This window comes from Dendrobates tinctorius, unplaced genomic scaffold (genome assembly GCF_039654945.1).
Source record: "Dendrobates tinctorius isolate UK_male_01 unplaced genomic scaffold, ASM3965494v1 ptg000258l, whole genome shotgun sequence".
Classification (NCBI taxonomy): domain Eukaryota; kingdom Metazoa; phylum Chordata; class Amphibia; order Anura; family Dendrobatidae; genus Dendrobates; species Dendrobates tinctorius.
In genome coordinates, this window is record NW_027361925.1 from 1,627,370 (window position 1) to 1,646,980 (window position 19,611).

Here is a 19,611-nt window from a genome sequence, read left to right on the forward strand (position 1 = left end):
CTTTGTGTCTAATTCAGGCCGTAGGCCCCGGATGCTGCGGGAAGCCCGCTGAAGTCTGTCACGATTGTTCTCATGTTGCCTAACAGTCCATAACAGTTTGTGCCCTCCAACCATGTAGCCTTGAAGTTCTGCTATCACTTCCATTTTCTAATCTTATCTTTCTCTATCAGGACATGCTCTCCTTTTTGTCTAACCCTGCCCCATCTCTTGGCTGGGCTGTTCCCGAACATTTAACTGTTCCTGAACCATTGCAACTTACTTCCTACATCTACTATGCCCAAAACTGAATCTTTCCCAATTTCTACCTTAATTCTTATATCCTATGCTATACCTTATGCTATGCTAAGCTTGTCCCCAAACCTTCCCTAAATGGTTTACATAAAATACGTTATGAGCGCATATTAGTACCTATGAGATTTAATGGAGTTTTATGTTTTACATTTATCACACAATGCCATTCCATATAATAAAGCCATATTGTAATGTATTCCCGTACAGTTCCTGCAGACGTTACCTACAGGGGGAGAGGAGCATGACGGCTCCTGTCCCACCATTACATGTCCATGTTTCACTCATCTCATGAAGACGGCTGTGGGTTTATTACAGTCAAACATGAAACTAGTGGAAATGACGTCCAAGACAGGACTGACAGTCACCGATTCCAACAATTAGGAATTAAATCCTTTATGTGCAGCCAAAATTATAAAGTACAAAAGTACAGATTTTCCCCAGACATTGATGACTTATCCTTATCCAGGTGTCGGGCCACCACATATCTGATACAGAGGACATCCTGCAACCCCATTAAGGCCGGTCACACTCTTTGGCACATAGATACAGACACAGTGCATATAAGTTAAAGGGGTTGTCCAGATTTGAGAGTAAGGGTGAGTGCACACAGTGCGGATTCAGCTGCGGATTTTTCCTCGCGGATTTGCATGTAAAACCGCAGGTAAAGTGACCTGCGGTTTATCTGCGGATTTGCCAGCGGTTTTCCCCTGCGGTTTGACACCTGGACAATGGAACAGGTGTCAAACCACTGTGTAGCAGTAATCCGCAGAAAGAATTGACATGCTACAGATTTAAAACCGCAGCAAATCCGCACGGAAAAACCCGCAGCATGTGCACTGCAGTTTTGAAATCCCATTGCTTTACATTGTACTGTACAATGTCTGCGGAACTGCTGCGGATCCGCAGCAGAATCCGCAACGTGTGCACATACCCTAAAGTCTGCAGTCACTTTATATAGTGTACATGCTTGGAGAATGCGTGCTACTATAATGTAGGGCATTGGTCCTGTGTGATAATTGTACGTGCATATTGTATTGTCTAGAGATGGCTGACAATAGGTAACATGCCATACTTCTATATCTTCAATTTATAGACAGAAACTTTCTAATGGCCTGTTACTTATAACGCAAAGTTGTATCTACTGAGAGTATGAGAGCATTAAGGATCATTGGCTTTAGGAATAAAAATGTTCTTCAGCCAATCATCCAAGACGAATGTCTGTTGATTTTTTAAAAACTGCACTATAAAGGGGGTCCGTCAGTAGGCTCGTCCTCCTGAGCCGTCTATAGGGGCACGCAGGTCATAGGAAGCTGAAGAACAGGACACCTTGATATCTGCGATTTGATGTCTTATTCCAGAGAAATCCATGTTTTTCTCATATGTAAATGAGCTTTTCAGATCTCTGGGCCGGACATACAGTAGATCACCCTGATGATCCGCCTCCAGAGATGATTATAAATGACAGGGGGTGTCACCAATGTGAGACATGTAATGACTGACAGTCGGCTCTCCTGCAGTGTGAGTACATATCTCACACTGGTCGATCCTACTGACAATTGCCCTTGAAGACCATAAACCTAGACAGGCAGCACATCTTACAAGGATCTGATACTTTTGTATAATCCTCCAAGCAGCCACCTATATATTGAAATAGATAAGTAGAGATCACCTGAATGGCCCTATGGCAACTTTCCTCTACAATCATTCAGCCTAATATGCTGCAGACCCTTTGCTCTATCAGTCTGTATGGGTCACACTACCAGACCCCAGAAAATGTCTAAAGTGACATATAGAGAACCAGGTGGGCGAGTGCTGCCTTTAGCTCCATTGCTGGATTTGGGGTATTCCATTGTCAAACACGGTAGGAATTCATCTCTGCGTCCAGCACTGGTCATGTTATCAGAGAAGTAGCATTGCTTTATATTATGTGTGTGAGGAGATAAAAATGCTATGGTTAAGATGTGATAGGGACTTTCTGTGTGTGGGTATGTAAGAAAATCCAATAGGAATTATGTAATGTGACCTGCAGTGTGACTATTTAGCAGTGCCCGAGCTTGTCCTGCACGGTGTGACCATGTAGCAGTGCCCGAGCTTGTCCTGCACGGTGTGACCATGTAGCAGTGCCCAAGCTTGTCCTGCACGGTGTGACCATGTAGCAGTGCCCAAGCTTGTCCTGCACGGTGTGACCATGCTATAGTACACAACTCTTTCTAGCTGATTATAGCAGAAAAAACAACGAGTATTTAGGAAAAAAATATATAAACAATTTTATTGAAATATATTAAAAATATACATAATAAACAGAGTTTCCCACTATGCAGGCTAACAAGGGGTTAATCCAAAAATAGACAGTACAGATAATGTAAAATAGCTGAAACCATATACTATCAGCATACAAGCATCCTGAAATATTTCAATATTAACATATGTGATGCAAATTTTCAACTTTATGAATAGGCTCATTACATAATCAGGCCACGTTTAAAGTGCAAAGAGTGCTTTGTGCAAATGGAACTAATCACTACACTGACAATAAAGTATCATACAATCTTCCAGTGCCGGCAAATAAGCTATACAAACTGGATAATACAATTTAGATAAGCCCATTGTGAATGGACAATTATATACTGCAGCCAGTGCTTAAACTGTGGCCCAAATAGTGATGCATATAGATAAACTATACGCTGTACTTACATATAATATGTGGTAGAGGATTCCCCAAGCCTGCCGCCCCAATGCGCGTTTCACCTCCTGAGGAAGAAGCGGTGAAACGCGCGTTGGGGCGGCAGGCTTGGGGAATCCTCTACCACATATTAGATGTGTGACTCTCTTGAAAGTATGAGCCCAAACTATGTAGAAGTCCAAGCTTGTCCTGTACAATGTGACTATGTAGCAGTGCCTGAGCTTGTCCTGCATGGTGTGACCATATAGCAGTGCCCGAGCTTTTCCTGCGTGGTGTGACCATGTAGCAGTGCCCAAGTTTGTCCTGCACGGTGTGACCAGGTAGCAGTGCCCGAACTTGTCCTGCACGGTGTGACCAGGTAGCAGTGCCCGAACTTGTCCTGCACGGTGTGACCAGGTAGCAGTGCCCGAACTTGTCCTGCACGGTGTGACCAGGTAGCAGTGCCCGAACTTGTCCTGCACGGTGTGACCAGGTAGCAGTGCCAGAACTTGTCCTGCACGGTGTGACCAGGTAGCAGTGCCCGAACTTGTCCTGCACGGTGTGACCAGGTAGCAGTGCCCGAGCTTGTCCTGCACGGTGTGACCAGGTAGCAGTGCCCGAGCTTGTCCTGCACGGTGTGACCAGGTAGCAGTGTCTGAGCTTGTCCTGCACAGTGTGACTATGCAGCAGTGCGCGAGCTTGTCCTGCACGGTGTGAGCATATAGCAGTGCCCGAGCTTGTCCTGCATGGTGTGACCATGTAGCAGTGCCCGAGTTTGTCCTGCACGGTGTGACCATGTAGCAATGCCCAAGCTTGTCCTGCACAGTGTGACCAGGTAGCAGTGCCCGAACTTGTCCTGCACGGTGTGAACAGGTAGCATTGCCCGAACTTGTCCTGCACGGTGTGAACAGGTAGCATTGCCCGAACTTGTCCTGCACGGTGTGAACAGGTAGCATTGCCCAAGCTTGTCCTGCACGGTGTGACCAGGTAGCAGTGCTCGAACTTGTCCTGCACGGTGTGACGAGGTAGCAGTGCTCGAACTTGTCCTGCACGGTGTGATGTCCTGCATGGTGTGACCAGGTAGCAGTGCTCGAACTTGTCCTGCACGGTGTGACCAGGTAGCAGTGCCCGAACTTGTCCTGCACGGTGTGACTAGGTAACAGTGCCCGAGCTTATCCTGCACGGTGTGACCAGGTAGCAGTGTCTGAGCTTGTCCTGCACAGTGTGACTATGCAGCAGAGCCTAAGTAGAAGTGCGCAAGCTTGTCCTGCACGGTGTGACCAGGTAGCAGTGCCCGAGCTTGTCCTGCATGGTGTGACCAGGTAGCAGTGTCTGAGCTTGTCCTGCACAGTGTGACTATGCAGCAGAGCCTAAGTAGCAGTGTGCGAGCTTGTCCTGCATGGTGTGACCAGGTAGCAGTGCCCAAGCTTGTCCTGAATGGTGTGACTAGGTAGCAGTGCCCGAGCTTGTCCTGCACGGTGTGACCAGGTAGCAGTGTCTGAGCTTGTCCTGCACAGTGTGACTATGCAGCAGAGCCTAAGTAGCAGTGTGCGAGCTTGTCCTGCATGGTGTGACCAGGTAGCAGTGCCCGAGCTTGTCCTGCATGGTGTGACCAGGTAGCAGTGTCTGAGCTTGTCCTTCACAGTGTAAGGGCTCATAATCACTTGTGAGAGACTCGCACGATTCCCTCGCCGCCGGCACTCGGACCGGAGCGTGTGGCTACATGTATTTCTATGCAGCCAAAGAAAAAAGGAAGAAACATCCGGTACTGTCCCTGAGAGAGAAATACCCGCAACGCTGTTTATAACCGCTGTCAGTGTGACACCTGTAACCCTTGCTGAACGGGTGCTCTATCCATATGAAGAAAAAACATGAAATATCATAGTAGAAAAAAAGACAGCAGGATGGCACTCACTGTTCTCTTGAAATGATTTACTTTATTTCATATTGACAAAGCATAGGCATCGGCACAGGAGAAATGTAAAAAGACGGACAACAGCCGTTTCGTGCACAATGCACTTCAACAGGTCCTGTTGAAGTGCATTGTGCACGAAACGGCTGTTGTCCGTCTTCTTACATTTCTCCCGTGCCGATGCCTGTACTTTGTCAATATGAAATAAAGTGAATCATTTCAAGAGAACGGTGAGTGCCATCCTGCTGTCTTTTTCTACTATGACATTTCTATGCAGCCGCACGCTACGGTCAGAGTGCCGGTGGCAGTGCCAGGTTTTCATGCGAGAGACTCGCACGAGAATCGTGCGAGTCTCTCACAAGTATGAGCCCAAACTATGTAGAAGTCCAAGCTTGTCCCGTACAGTGTGACTATGTAGCAGTGCCCGAGCTTGTCCTGCATGGTGTGACCATATAGCAGTGCCCGAGATTGTCCTGCGCGGTGTGACCATGTAGCAGTGCCCGAGCTTGGCCTGCACGGTGTGACTAGGTAGCAGTGCCCGAGTTTATCCTGCATGGTGTGACCATATAGCAGTGACCAAGCTTGTCCTGCACGGTGTGACCATGTAGCAATGCCCAAGCTTGGCCTGCACGGTGTGACTAGGTAGCAGTGCCCGAGCTTACCATGCATGGCGTTACTACGTAGCAGTGCCCGAGCTTATCCTGCACGGTGTGACTACGTAGCAGTGCCCGAGCTTGTCCTGCATGGTGTGACTACGTAGCAGTGCCCAAGCTTATCCTGCACGGTGTGACTACGTAGCAGTGCCCAAGCTTATCCTGCACGGTGTGACTACGTAGTAGTGCCCGAGCTTGTCCTGCACGGCGTGACTACGTAGCAGAGCCCAAGCTTGTTCTGCACGGTGTGACTACGTAGCAGAGCCTGAGCTTGTCCTGCACAGTGTGACTACGTAGCAGAGCCTGAGCTTGTCCTGCACAGTGTGACTACGTAGCAGAGCCTGAGCTTGTCCTGCACAGTGTGACTACGTAGCAGTGCCCGAGCTTGTCCTGCACAGTGTGACTAGGTAGCAGTGCCCGAGCTTATCCTGCATGGCGTTACTACGTAGGAGTGCCCGAGCTTGTCCTGCACGGTGTGACTACGTAGCAGTACCCAAGCTTGTCCTGCACGGTGTGACTACGTAGCAGTGCCCGAGCTTGTCCTGCACGGTGTGACTACGTAGCAGTGCCCGAGCTTGTCCTGCACGGTGTGACTACGTAGCAGTGCCCGAGCTTGTCCTGCACGGTGTGACTACGTAGCAGTGCCCGAGCTTATTCTGCACGTTGTGACTACGTAGTAGTGCCTGAGCTTATCCTGCACGGTGTGACTACGTAGTAGTGCCCGAGCTTGTCCTGCACGGCGTGACTACGTAGCAGAGCCTGAGCTTGTCCTGCACGGTGTGACTACGTAGCAGTGCCCGAGCTTGTCCTGCACGGTGTGACTATGTAGCAGTGCTCGAGACATAAGAAATAAAGTATTTGGGAATAAAATGATTAATCTAATCATATGTCCACAATTAAACGGGTATTTTATTCTGTGTATCTATTATGACAAATCATGTGGTACAGAGATACAGCAGATTCTTTCTGAGGTTGACACCAACTACAGACAGCGCCATCGTGCATCGCCATGGGACATGAACGTTTGTCATCCTGATTTCTTGCCATAAAGCAGCACAGATTCTGTTACCACTATAGGCCAAGTTCATCATTTGCAATTTATTACTGTCACGTCTCTATTTTTCTTTTGTGCTAGTCGTTGACATCTTTTTGTGCACTCATTCATGGATTTGGTGCAAATCTTATGTTACTGTTTTATCATTAACCAGTTCCTGCAACTTTTTTGCAGCAAAAGTCCTTTCCAAACTTGCAAAAGTGTGCCAAATAGAAAAGTACAATATGTGGCAAAAGTCGTATTATATCAACCTGTTGAGAAACATCTGGAGAAGCAAAATTGTTGAGGAAAAATAAAAAAGGCTTTAGCCCTAATTCATCAAGACTAACGATTTCCTGTTTAGAAGGAAGAGGAGCAGAAACCACCATGGACAATACTGGGTTTCTGGTGGTCATCACCGTCCAGGTCCAATGTGACACCCATACTATTGGAACACCTCTTAGCCAAAAATAAATGTAGTTTCCGAGTGTCACATTGCATTATGCTCTTCATCAGATGCCGCTTTAGTCTCTAGAATTACTTGGAGACTTACGTCTGGCGTGAAGTTTGGCAAGTAACAAGCTATGACCTTAGTTCACTTTAGGCTGGTTGAGAGATATTATTATTATATAACAGCAATTATCTCTCTTACCACACGTCCTACACGCCCTGAGATTAGACTGGAGGACATCTGATGTCATTATCTGTAGAAACTGTGTTACATGGCCAAACAACCAAGCACCAGAGCAGAAGACATCTTCCAGACATCATCAATAACCATCCTCCCTCATCCAACTAACCAAGTCCTGTAGGTATCTCATAATGAATCCTTTCCATCCTACTATGGGTAAATCGAGCTCACACCTACCACACATCACCATGTCTGGACTTACAGCAGACAGGTCCCGAAAATAATGCAATATCATGTTGAGTAGCACCCACAGAGCTATATGACCCGACACTAGCAGGGCTTGCAGGTACTTTATACTGATGACCTGTTCTTAGGATAGGAGATCAATATCAGATCAGTGAGGGTGTGACACATGCCCCCCTCCGATCAGCGGCCGCTGGACACTGTGTTTAGTTGCTCCATACTCTGTACAGTAGCCTGGCTGGGTACTGAACATCCACCACTATTCTCCCTGGACCAGTCCGTCATCTCTGGCTATGGTCGCCAGCTGCATCTTCTAACTAGATTTCCTCTGAAACGCAGGAGGGTTCCAGACAAAAATATTCCTGGCTGCAATTGTGCAGCCTAATCCTAACTGTTGAAGCCCATCGCTTGGGCTGCAAGAATGAAGTCCCAGTGCTGCTCCAGGTGACTGACAGGTGTCTACCATGGGGAGAGACTTGTCAATCACTTGGAGCGACGCTGGGAAGGGCATTACGGGAAACAACATTATGGGGTGATAAGATTTGATAAATCATCCTAACACATAAACCATAATATAGACTAGAAGAGAAATAATGTGGTGTCTTTTCCTGTGCAGATATCTCAAATTTTTAGAGTACAGACAGTAAGGATGGTCTAAAGACACTTCTCATAGTTCATCGGTTGATCTACAACATGTGTCTGAAGGAAATGTACATTATTCCAGCCAAGCTTTTGTAAAATCAAGCCTGGGGTATAAAATCTGACTCCTGAGACAGTGTGTTGTTGGTCCAGGCTGCTGATTAGATTTTCATTCTTTGCTTGAACGTACTTTTCTTGTAAATGTTACACATTACGGGTGTATATGTGCTATAAATACTTGCAAAGTTCAGAAAGCACAAGCGACACGTCAATAACGGCAATCTAATGAGAGTCATTAAAGCAGATGCTGGAAATGCAGTCTGGGATCTCAGCACAGCAGCGGTTAATAGCAGCGATGACTAAAAACTGTGACTTGTGGCAAGGAAACGGTGAACTGCAGGATCTCAATGCTGTATAAGCAAGCTGGAGGCTCCCATGAAGAAGAGATAGCGCCATGACAATCCAAAACACTTTATAGACATCCTCATCGCTGTCCCCATTAGGGCTCACAATATCAATTCCCTATCATCGTCTTTGGAGTATGGTAGGAAACCGGAGGAGACCCACGCAATGGTAGGATCAGGCTCGGCAGATTTCTTACAATTAAATCTGCAGTATAGCGCAGTGCACAATGATTGAATCTAAGGGTGAATAGGAGCTTTTTAATGCGCTGCATGTTCTGTGAGCGGCAAACAACTTACTCATAATCATATTTATGACTTCTCCACTGATTGTCAGCCTTTAGGGCTCCGAACCCCATCATGAGGGAGTTGTGTATGATGAGACAATCCCTTTAATGTTTTTAATGTTACATTTTGCTAATATTACCTTGAACCTCATTATAATCCTGTGTTTTATTGCTGAATCTCATAAATGCACTGCCATAAGTTATTTTATGTGTGTATTATAATAGGAAGATAAAGCTAAGTACATGTCAGTCTCAGGCTTACCGGTACATTTCTGTGCCCGTGAGCCAATGACGAGGACAGTGACCGCCTCACTTCTTATATAACACATTGGGATCACGGACAAGCTGCCGAGTTATACAATCATTGTTTAGAGATTCAATCAAACGGTAAATATTGTGCCAAAGTCCAAAAGGCCGGGACATTGTGTATTCGTACCAGGCCTATCGGTGGCGGCTGCCCTCTCTCAAAGTCAGATATCTGAGCAGTACAGCCAAGATCCTTCATAATTCCTGATTATCTATTAATATTCCTGCATATGTTGCTAAAGTGTCACAGTATCTCAGGCATCTGATGTAACAAATCCATTTATTTTAAGACATAAATAATTCATTTTAGGAGTAATTGGCAACGTGGCAAAATAACAAAATGTTTCCACCATGACTTTGAGAACTTGCTACACTCATGGTAAAGGCTGAAGTCAATTAGTTTGGTTCTTACAAACAGTGATGGTCGAAACTGCGAACCAATGGATGTACGAGTCTGGCAGGTTCAGCCGAACATTTAAAAAAAGTTTGGTACAGGTAAAGGAACAGTACCTGAGCTCGAAATCGTACTTGGCTCTCATTCAAATGGGGGGCCCAAACATCCAGTGTTTCCTTGCAGTCATCTGTGTGACAGCGCAAGTAATACCAGCTGTGATCGGCGGTAACCTTTCAAGTTACCGTCAGTCAGAGTGCTGCGGTTCCCATGGGGTGGGGCAGGCAAGAGCAGGCGTATGCTGATGAGAGTAGTACTCTCATCAGAAGATGTCTGTGACCGGTGGTAACCTTTTTACCTCTGGTCAGAGCTGTTCACACATTGTCATCTGACAGCATGGAAACTGCAACACGCTGATCGGCAGTAACAGACTTACCATCAATAAGAGATGGTGTTTCTCACACTGTCATACAGATGACATAATGGGAAACACCTGATGTTCGGGCTGCCAATCCCAACAGTAAGACCAGGGTCACACTTGAGTCTCGCGTCTCAATGCCTGGCACTGCCGCCGGCACTCGGACTGGAGACATCAGCTGCATAGAAATACATGCAGCCGCATAATCTGGTCCCGAGTGCTGGTGGCAGTGCCACGTATTGAGACACGAGACTCGTGTGAGTTTCTCACAAGTGTGACCCCTGGAGAAGTCCGTGTTCGGGATCCATGTGCGTACATTAGGTGTTTGGTATGGACCCTGAATTTTACCGTTCAGCATTGCCTATCACTACTTCCATACAATGTGAATTACCAACTCCCCCACTGACTTGACTGACATAAGCTGCCAGATTTGTGCCCCCTGCTGTAATCTACCTCGGATGTTCTGCTATCAAATGTGCATAAATAAGAACAATTTCTCTTCATTTCCAAGGCTTTACTCTCACATCACCGATGTACTGTCACCCTATTATTGGCTGCCGCACACATAAATTGCCGTCCCGAACGGAGGACAAGTCAGTGCACTGCAAGTGCTCACAGTATTATCAGTACACCTGGCATGGTAGGGGGCAGAGTAGTAAAGACAGGTATGTTAAGAAGTTTATAATACTTTTCTGTGCTGTACATGAATGTCTAGAAAACACTTAGTGACGTCTGTCCTGTAGCTTTTCCCGTATACATTAGATCTCCATCCTGGATGTAAAGTGAGGGGTGAGACCTTGCACTTTATTTATAACATAAAGCACCACTCCAGCATTTCTTTCATAGCCGCTGGAGTGGTGCCACTAATCTACGCTCCCTGCCCCTAGTATTATACTTGTCTTCACCTTCTATACACGGCGCTCCTGTCGGGTTGTGACCTGCCAGATCGATCCAGTCTTTTCTGGAGTGAACTCCTCAATATCACGTGCGCCTCATTCTGGCAGTGTTCTGGCCCTCACAGACTTACATTGCACCACGTGTTCTGACCCTCACAAGATTGCGCCACGGCACCAGAGCAGCGCCAAAAAAATGTTGAAGACAATGGCAGGAGAGTATACGACTAAGGGCAGGGGCCTCACATTGGTAGCACCACTCCAGGGCTGAAAAAATAACGCTGGAGTGGTGCCTTATAGTGAACCTGACAACTGATGAATGCGTCCTGTTCCGTGGACAGACACTGGCTGGGTGGTCGCAGCAAGGTAAGTTTGCCTATGAGATACTGTGGTGCTTTTCTTCTCCCGGCCCACTGCCAGTGATTCACAGGTCTCTCCCTTTACACACGTAGGTAGTTCAGGGCAGCGAGTGGGGAGAAGTCCTCAGGGACCCAATGTCTGACTAGTCTGCAGAGGCTCGGACTCTGACGGTATTTTACTGTATGTTATTCTCTGTAGCGCCACAGTGTTTCAGACCAAACAAACCTGGCTGAAATCATACAGCAGGTACCTGATGCAGGCTGCCCACGGAACAAGCCGCCCACGGATCAGGCAGCCCACGGAACAAGCAATAAAGTGCATTATACAAAAAGTTACCTAAGGAGGAGCTGCTATCTCCGACATTTATCCAAATATCACAAGAACAACAATGTATTTGTGTGCCTAACCTATTAATGAAAACCGAGCTGCCAGGGGCAGGGGACGCGCGTGGGGGCTCGGGGCAGGGGACGCGCGCGTGGGGGCTCGGGGCAGGGGACGCGCGCGTGGGGGCTCGGGGCAGGGGACGCGCGCGTGGGGGCTCGGGGCAGGGGACGCGCGCGTGGGGGCTCGGGGCAGGGGACGCGCGCGTGGGGGCTCGGGGCAGGGGACGCGCGCGTGGGGGCTCGGGGCAGGGGTCGCGCGCGTGGGGGCTCGGGGCAGGGGTCGGTCTTCAGTGATTTGTTTATAAACACACGTTTCGTGCTGTGGCTTATCACACGGCCAGACCGGCGCCGCGCCACGCTCAGGGGCACCACGCTTGTCTGCTGGAGTGTGGCACCCCAGAGTTTCCCCCAGACTCCCCGCACTGTCCGATCATTAGATACATGGGATTAATCACAGCCACCCGGGCGCTCACCTGTGGAAGAACAGCAGGATGGACAGCATGGTCTGGTCGATGTTGCTGTTGCAGATGCCTTCATTGAGCAGGTAGCAGGGATCCCGCACCACAGGTTCCAGCGAGTCCTGCCTCATGATGGACTTCAGCTTGTCGGTGTTGAAGTTCTCATAGACCAGCTTCTCCCGCAGCTGCCGAAAGTGATGGACAGTCGGACTGGCCAGGAGGTTCTCCCCGCTGCCGTCCTCCATCGCGCTCTGGTGGGCCAAGTCAAGGCAGCAGCTGCAGCAATCCAACCCGATGGGTGACCGGCAGCCGAAGTCTTCAGCCATGTCTGCGGGGCTGTCCGTGAGGTGCAGGAAGACAGGAGAGCAGAGACCCGGTGTAGGCGGCTTCCCTCCTGCAGGCTCGGATGGAACGCTGCACCTCCCAGCACTTGGTGACCGTGCACACACGCGTCCACAGCTGCGTGTGACCAGGGGAGTGACTCCGGGCCTCTAATAGGCAGATGGCAGCGGGGAAGCCTGAGCGCATCCTGTCCCTGCCCCAGAGGCCGGCCTGAGTGAGGAGGCTTTACCTCAGAGCCTGCAGTGTCGGACTGGGGCCCACCAGTATCAATGTTACACACCCCTCATTCACAAATTTACCTATATCTATATAATAATAACCTGGGTAGTTTGGTTGCTGAATGATGAGATATTGCTTTTTTTCCATACAGCTTGTATTATCTGAATTTTGCCGAATACTATCCATACAGTGGGGTTGGGTGCCCATGTCTTCACAGGGGCCCACCGGGGGATTCCCGTTACCCTATGGGCCAGTCCAAGCCTGCTCAGAGGACACAAGTCAGTGCAGGAGGAGCAGCCAGGACCACCAACAGCTGTGTGTCGGACCCCCCCCCCCCCCGACCTGTGTGTCGGACCCCCCCCCCCCCGGCCTGTGTGTCGGACCTCCGGGACGTGAAGGTGGCTGACGGACTGCCCTCACAGGATAACCGCAGTGAGATGTGCGCTTCCCCAATGTCCCGCCACTGGAAAGCAGGTAACTCCTATCCTCAGATTATTGGGGGTCCCACCACTGGAAAGCAGGTAACTCCTATCCTCAGATTATTGGAGGTCCCACCACTGGAAAGCAGGTAACTCCTATCCTCGGATTATTGGAGGCCCGACCACTGGAAAGCAGGTAACTCCTATCCTCAGATTATTGGGGGTCCCGCCACTGGAAAGCAGGTAACTCCTATCCTCAGATTATTGGAGGTCCCACCACTGGAAAGCAGGTAACTCCTATCCTCAGATTACTGGAGGTCCCACCACTGGAAAGCAGGTAACTCCTATCCTCAGATTATTGGAGGTCCCACCACTGGAAAGCAGGAAACTCCTATCCTCAGATTATTGGAGGTCCCACCACTGGAAAGCAGGTAACTCCTATCCTCAGATTATTGGAGGTCCCACCACTGGAAAGCAGGTAACTCCTATCCTCGGATTATTGGAGGCCCGACCACTGGAAAGCAGGTAACTCCTATCCTCAGATTACTGGAGGTCCCACCACTGGAAAGCAGGTAATTCCTATCCTCAGATTATTGGGGGTACCACCGCTGAAAACCAATGTTACTTGTGGGCCCTTGGCATCCCAGTCTGACACTGGGCCACGCCACTGGAAAGCAGGTAAGTTTAACCCTCAGATTATTGGGGTTCTCACCGCTGGAAAACAGATAACTCTTACCCTCAGATGAATATTGGGGGTCCTGCCACTGGAAAGCAGGTTAACTCTTATCCTCAGATGATTATTGGGGGTCCCGCCACTGGAAAGCAGGTTAACTCCTATCAGATGATTATTGGGGGGTCCTGCCAGTGGAAAGCAGGTTATCTCTTACCATCAGATGATTATTGGGGGTCCCGCCACTGGAAGACATAGTGATCCTGAGGATGTGGCTCTGCAGAGCACCATCATGAAGGGAGCGGAGACTCGCATGCTCAAACTCTGTTACATTGTCTCTGTGACCATTGGGCACAGCACAGTGCGGTGCTCAACTTTCCACGGCTGCCCTATAGACAATGAATTGAGCAGTTATGGAAATGTCACCTCTGCTCAGGTAAAGATGGGGATCCGTTCTTATTGAATCCAAAGCTCCGTTCTCAGGATTTGTTGGGCGTCCCAGTGCCACATCCTCAGCATTCCTCTAGGAATAGGGGATAACGTACTGTTTTGGGAATAACAATTTAATTCTGATTTGCGCTCATCTTCAATAGAAGAAGAATAACGAGATCATACGCCCCACACTGTGCTGCACTACTACAGGAGTCTTCCTCTTCTCTTTGCTTGTTCTTGTGCAGGCTCTTCATTGAGGAACACACCTTCTTCTTTCTTTTCGATCCAGTACTGGGAGTTAAATGGAATCTACTTTTGAATTTTATATATATCTTATAGCGGCGCAAGTATATACCGTATATACTCATGTATAGGCCGACCCCCTAATTTTGCCACAAAACCTGGGAAAACTCACTGACTTGTGTATAAGCCGAGGGTGGAATCAATAGACTATGCCCCCATATGCTGCTCCATAGTTTATGCCTCCCATATGCTGCCCCATAGACTATTCCCCCATATACTGCTCCATAGACTATGCCCCCATATACTGCTCCATAGAATATGCCCCATATGCTGCTCCATAGACTATGCTCCCATATGCTGCCCTATAGACTATGCCCCATATGCTGCTCCATAGAATATGCCCCCATATGCTGCCCCATAGAATATGCCCCCATATGCTGCTCCATAGACTATGCCCCCATATGCTGCCCTCATAGACTATGCCCCCATATGCTGCCCCATAGAATATGCCCCATATGCTGCTCCATAGACTATGCCCCCATATGCTGCTCCATAGATTATGCCCCCATATGCTGCAAAAAAAAAAAGCCATACTCACCTTTCCTGGGTCCATCGCCGCTGTCTGCCGCTTCTTGTGTCAGTGACTGTTCAGCCAGCAGAGGGGTGCGCGCACTAACCACGTCACCGCACCCCCTGCTGCCTAAACGTCACTGACACAGGATGCAGCAGAGGCAGCGGTGAGCAGCGATGGATCGGGGGACAGGTGAATATCGCCATACTCACCCATCCTGCCTCGCTCGCTTCTCCACTGTCTCCCTTCCCTTCCTGTCTTCAGCGGTCACATGGTACCGCTCATTACCACTCATGAATATGCGCATATTCATGAGTGGTAATGAGCGGCACCATGTGACCGCTGAAGACATGAAGGGAAGGGAGACAGTGGAGAAGCGAGCGAGGCTGCAGAGACCGCGGCAGGACAGGTAAGTATGATCTCTGACACCCCCGCTCCCCCTCCCCTGCCGACCCCCAGGTATATGACCCGTGTATAAGCTGAGAGGGGGACTTTCAGCCCAAAAAAATGGGCTGAAAATCTCGGCTTATACACGAGTATATATGGTATATATGTGCTGGATCAGCTGCAAGTACAGGGGCTCCCACCACAAGGAGAGGAAAAACAGAAATGTATATGGAATATATAAAATATACTCGCGCTATGATACAGACATATAACCACAAATACTGATGAAAGTAAAATACCTTTGGTGGTGTGGTAGATTTTCATACGGGGTGTCAGTTCATAAGTCAACTGTGAGCTCAATATGGAGAACAAAATTGGAGGGACAAGGTAATTAAAAACTGCTGATAGAAAATGAAATAAGCAATAATAAAACATATGCTAAAAATAAGGAATGACACAATATAGCCTCTGACAATGTGCCTTTACAACTGTGCAAATGGGCAAATGAGCAGGATAATAGCCCAAGAGTGCAACAAAGGTGCTGGGTGCGTTCAGTTATTGGTACCTGAAAGAAGTGTAGGCAATTTAAATCCAAAAAACCACGCTAGGATATCAAAATACAATAAAAGGGCTGCAAATCTGCAGGGCTGTGCAGCCAAAATGATATTAGCGCCAAGGTGCCAATAGTGCCAGGTGCAGCTGAAGGAATAGGTGAGTGGTTGCTGGCAAATGGTTTAGCGGGTCCAATACCTGCAGTTAGTAGCGTGGAGTAAATGTCCGTTGGTTAGGATAATTAGTACTTAGCTTGAGTCTTTTAGGTGCTTTCCAGAAGTGGGTCCTAGAGCGATGCCCCGGCCGGTGGCGGGCGCTCACTTAGCTGGACGCTGGAGCGCGGGTACCCGCAATGAACGCTGGCAGGACCTGCGTGACATATTCGGGTCACGTGACTCACGCAGTCACGTGGTGCCCAGAGATCAGCTACGGTGTGCAACAGGAGCCAAGAAACCTACGCGTTTCGGAATTCTGCGGATTCCTTTGTCAGGGATGGCTCCTCTTGCGTTAGATGACTTTAAATATCATTGGCTCATTATGTATTAATTAAAGAATCAATCAAAAGCGAACAATTCAACTTCATTATTCAATCCTTTTGGTTTCAGTGTATCTAATTCGAATATCCACCGTGTCTCCTCTCTTGACATCTGTCTGATAAAGTCTCCTTTGCGCCAATTTTTTAAAACTATTTTAATGCCCATTATTTTCACACCTTTTGTGAATCCCTTATGGAATAGTTTAAAATGTCTGGATAGAGGGTGATTATCCACATTATTCCTTATATTTCGAAGGTGTTCTCCAATTCTTTTGCAAAGGGGACGTATAGTTCGTCCCACATATAATTTGTGGCACAGGTTATAAAAGTCTTAATCTGAAATTGTGTTCCACTTGAGGAGGTCACTGATTTCTGTTTAGTAAGATGTAGTGTCTTGCACATTTTACATCTCTGGCAAGGATAAAAGCCTGTCATTTGAGTTTTGAAAGGGCCAGCAGAGTTGTCATTGTGCCCAGGGTTCCGTACTGTAGGGGAAATAATATGGCCCAATGTTATGAGTTCATTTTCCCCTTCACCATTGAGGTCTGATGCACTCCCTTAGCTTTTGAGGAGCAGGAATCAGACTGGTCTCCTAGAATTCCACAGAGAAATCACCAGCGAGGCAGAAGGGCGTCGGCTGCCTTATATCCAGTCAGAGATCCCTGTCGCCCAGTGATCCTCTCCCAGCTCAGGTGCTTGGTAATCAGCCTCACTACCTTCCTTCACCAGAAGAGGGAGTGCATCAGACCTCAATGGTGAAGGGGAAAATGAACTCATAACAGCCCAAATTTTTTGCTTTCCTAAAAATAAATCTTGGATGTTCAATTATTTTATCCCCAATTACCTTATCCTCCTTCAGGAGTTCCCAATGTTTCCTGACTATTTTCTTTAGGAGGTGGGTGTTAGAATTGTACTGTGTGATAATGGGGATAGATATAGGATATAGAGTCTCAGATTGGTGCTCTTCATTTAATTTATTAGTGCAGAGGAGTTCCTCTCTGGGGATATTATTAACATTATCTTTAATTATTAATAGAAATTCCCGTTCATAGCCTTTACTTAAGAATTTATTGGCAGCTACTCATAGAGATATAACTATTAGAGTCTGTTGGCTTCATATAAGTGCGTGTTTGGATCGTCTCCTGACTAATAAAAATATCTAAATCTAAAAAGTGAATTCTTTCTTTACTGGTAGTAGCATTGAATTTTAGATAAAAATCGTTTTTATTTATATCATTTAAAAATTGATTCAAAGAGTCCTCCCCCCCTTTCCATATAAAGATTACATCATCTATAAAACGTAGCCATAGGGCCAGATCCGCGCGCAGTACACCCCCCTGAAATATGTGGAGGTCCTCCCACCTACCCACATAGAGGTTAGCGTAACTGGGCGCGAATCTGGTCCCCATGGCTGTACCCCACTGCTGGGTGTAGTACAGTAGTTCTTCTCATGTTTAAAAGAATTGTGCGTTAAAATAAAAAAAGCGCATTCCTTAATAAAATCTATCATTGCTGGGGAAAAAGTTTGTGTTTGATTTAGAAAATAATAGCTTCAGTGCCCTTGTCATGTTGAATAACTGTACATAAGGATGTAATATCCAATGTTCATAAAATGAAGCTATTATCCCATTGGAGTATATTTAAAACCTGTAAAATATGTTTGCTGTCCTTCAAGTAGGCCGTTAGATTGGCTACTATTTTTTGAAGATGACAGTCAACAAAATGAGATAAATTGGAAGTTAAATTTCCAATGTCTGAGATGATAGGGCGGCCTGTCGGGTTTTCTAGATCTTTATGGATCTTAGGTAAATGATAGAATATTGCAGTTCTAGGATGCGGTGTGTCAATATATTCAAACTCTTGCTTACTTATTAGTCAATTATTCAATCCTCTAGTAATCAAATTTTTCAACTCAACTATAGATCTATCCATAGGGTCACTATCTAACTTCTAATATGTTACTGGATCATTTAAGATCCGTTGTGCCTCTCTTTCATAATGAGAGTAGTCCATAATCACTATGCCCCCGCCTTGGTCTGCTGGACGGATCACAATGTCTTTTTTCTGTTGTAATTCTCTGATTGCATTTCGCTCTTTCTTGGTGAGATTATATTTTAATTGGGAACATTTTTTATCACTATTTTTCTTTAAGTCAGAAATCACGTTCTTTTGAAAGGATTCGAAAGACTCTGAGTATTCATTTATTGGATTGAATTTTGATTTAACTATTAAATTAGTAGAATTTTATGATACCTCTTCAATTTGCTGTATGGGTATTCCAGTGTCCAATGGGGTTCTTTTGAGAAAATACTTTTTAAGTGCTATTTTACGCATGAATTGTTTAATCCCAATAAAGGCCTGGAATTTATTAAATTTGGCTGCTGGGGCAAATTTCAGACCCTTCCTTAATAATGACTCTTCATTAGTTTTGAGTGAATACTTAAATTGAACATTTTTTGAGATTCAATACCTATTTCTTTTGATTTCTTCTTAATAGTGTGTCCCATTCATTAAGTGTGGCTTCATCTGCTATGTCCCCTGATAAAGATTTCTGAATGAGTAGGCCTTTTGGGATGCAATCATAGGTCAAATACCTTTTTTACTCACAATAACGCTACTCCAACTTTGACTCATAACCATTACGAAGTACTGGACACAGTAACTGAACTAACGTCTAATAATAATAATAATCTACTATATAATTGTCTAATTCTGTCTGTCTGTAATGGAAATCCCGCCTCGCTGATTGGTCGTGGCCTAACTGCTGCGACCAATCAGCGACAGTTGCTTAGTCGTCGCAGCAACACGGCCGCATTGCTTATTGTACAGGCACATTACAGCCGTTAAAGGCATCACTGCTGCGTCGCTCATTAAACGAGGTCGGGCGCGTGGAAAGAAGATCGGAGGTGAGTATAACCTTTTTTTATTTTTTAATATTATGGGTGTAACAGGAGTACGTTAGGTAAGAGCAGAACAGTGACTGCAGCTCTGGGTGTAACTGGAGTACAATACATTAGGTAACAGCAGAACAGTGACTGCAGCTTTGGGTGTAACTGGAGTACCATACTTAGGTAACAGCAGAACAGTGACTGCAGCTCTGGGTGTAACTGGAGTTCACTACATTAGGTAAGAGCAGAATCTTTTCTGCAGCTCTGGGTGTAACTGGAGCACAATACATTAGGTAACAGCAGAAAAGTGACAGCAGCTTTGGGTGTAACGAGTTCACTACATAAGGTAACAGCAGAACAGAAACAGCAGATCTGGGTGTAATTGGAGTACA

The 19,611-nt window shown here is 46.8% G+C and overlaps 1 protein-coding gene across 1 annotated transcript in view; it reads right to left on the reverse strand.

The window, feature by feature from the left end:
* The window catches only part of LOC141069313 (TSC22 domain family protein 3-like), a 78,313-nt gene extending 65,801 nt beyond the window's left edge, over positions 1-12,512 (reverse strand). Inside the window, exon 1 of the mRNA XM_073558766.1 lies at positions 11,977-12,512. Within this exon, the coding sequence (XP_073414867.1) occupies positions 11,977-12,287 (311 nt within the window). The 5' untranslated portion in view covers positions 12,288-12,512. The remainder of the gene's footprint in view (positions 1-11,976) is intronic.
* Positions 12,513-19,611: the final 7,099 nt, after the last annotated feature.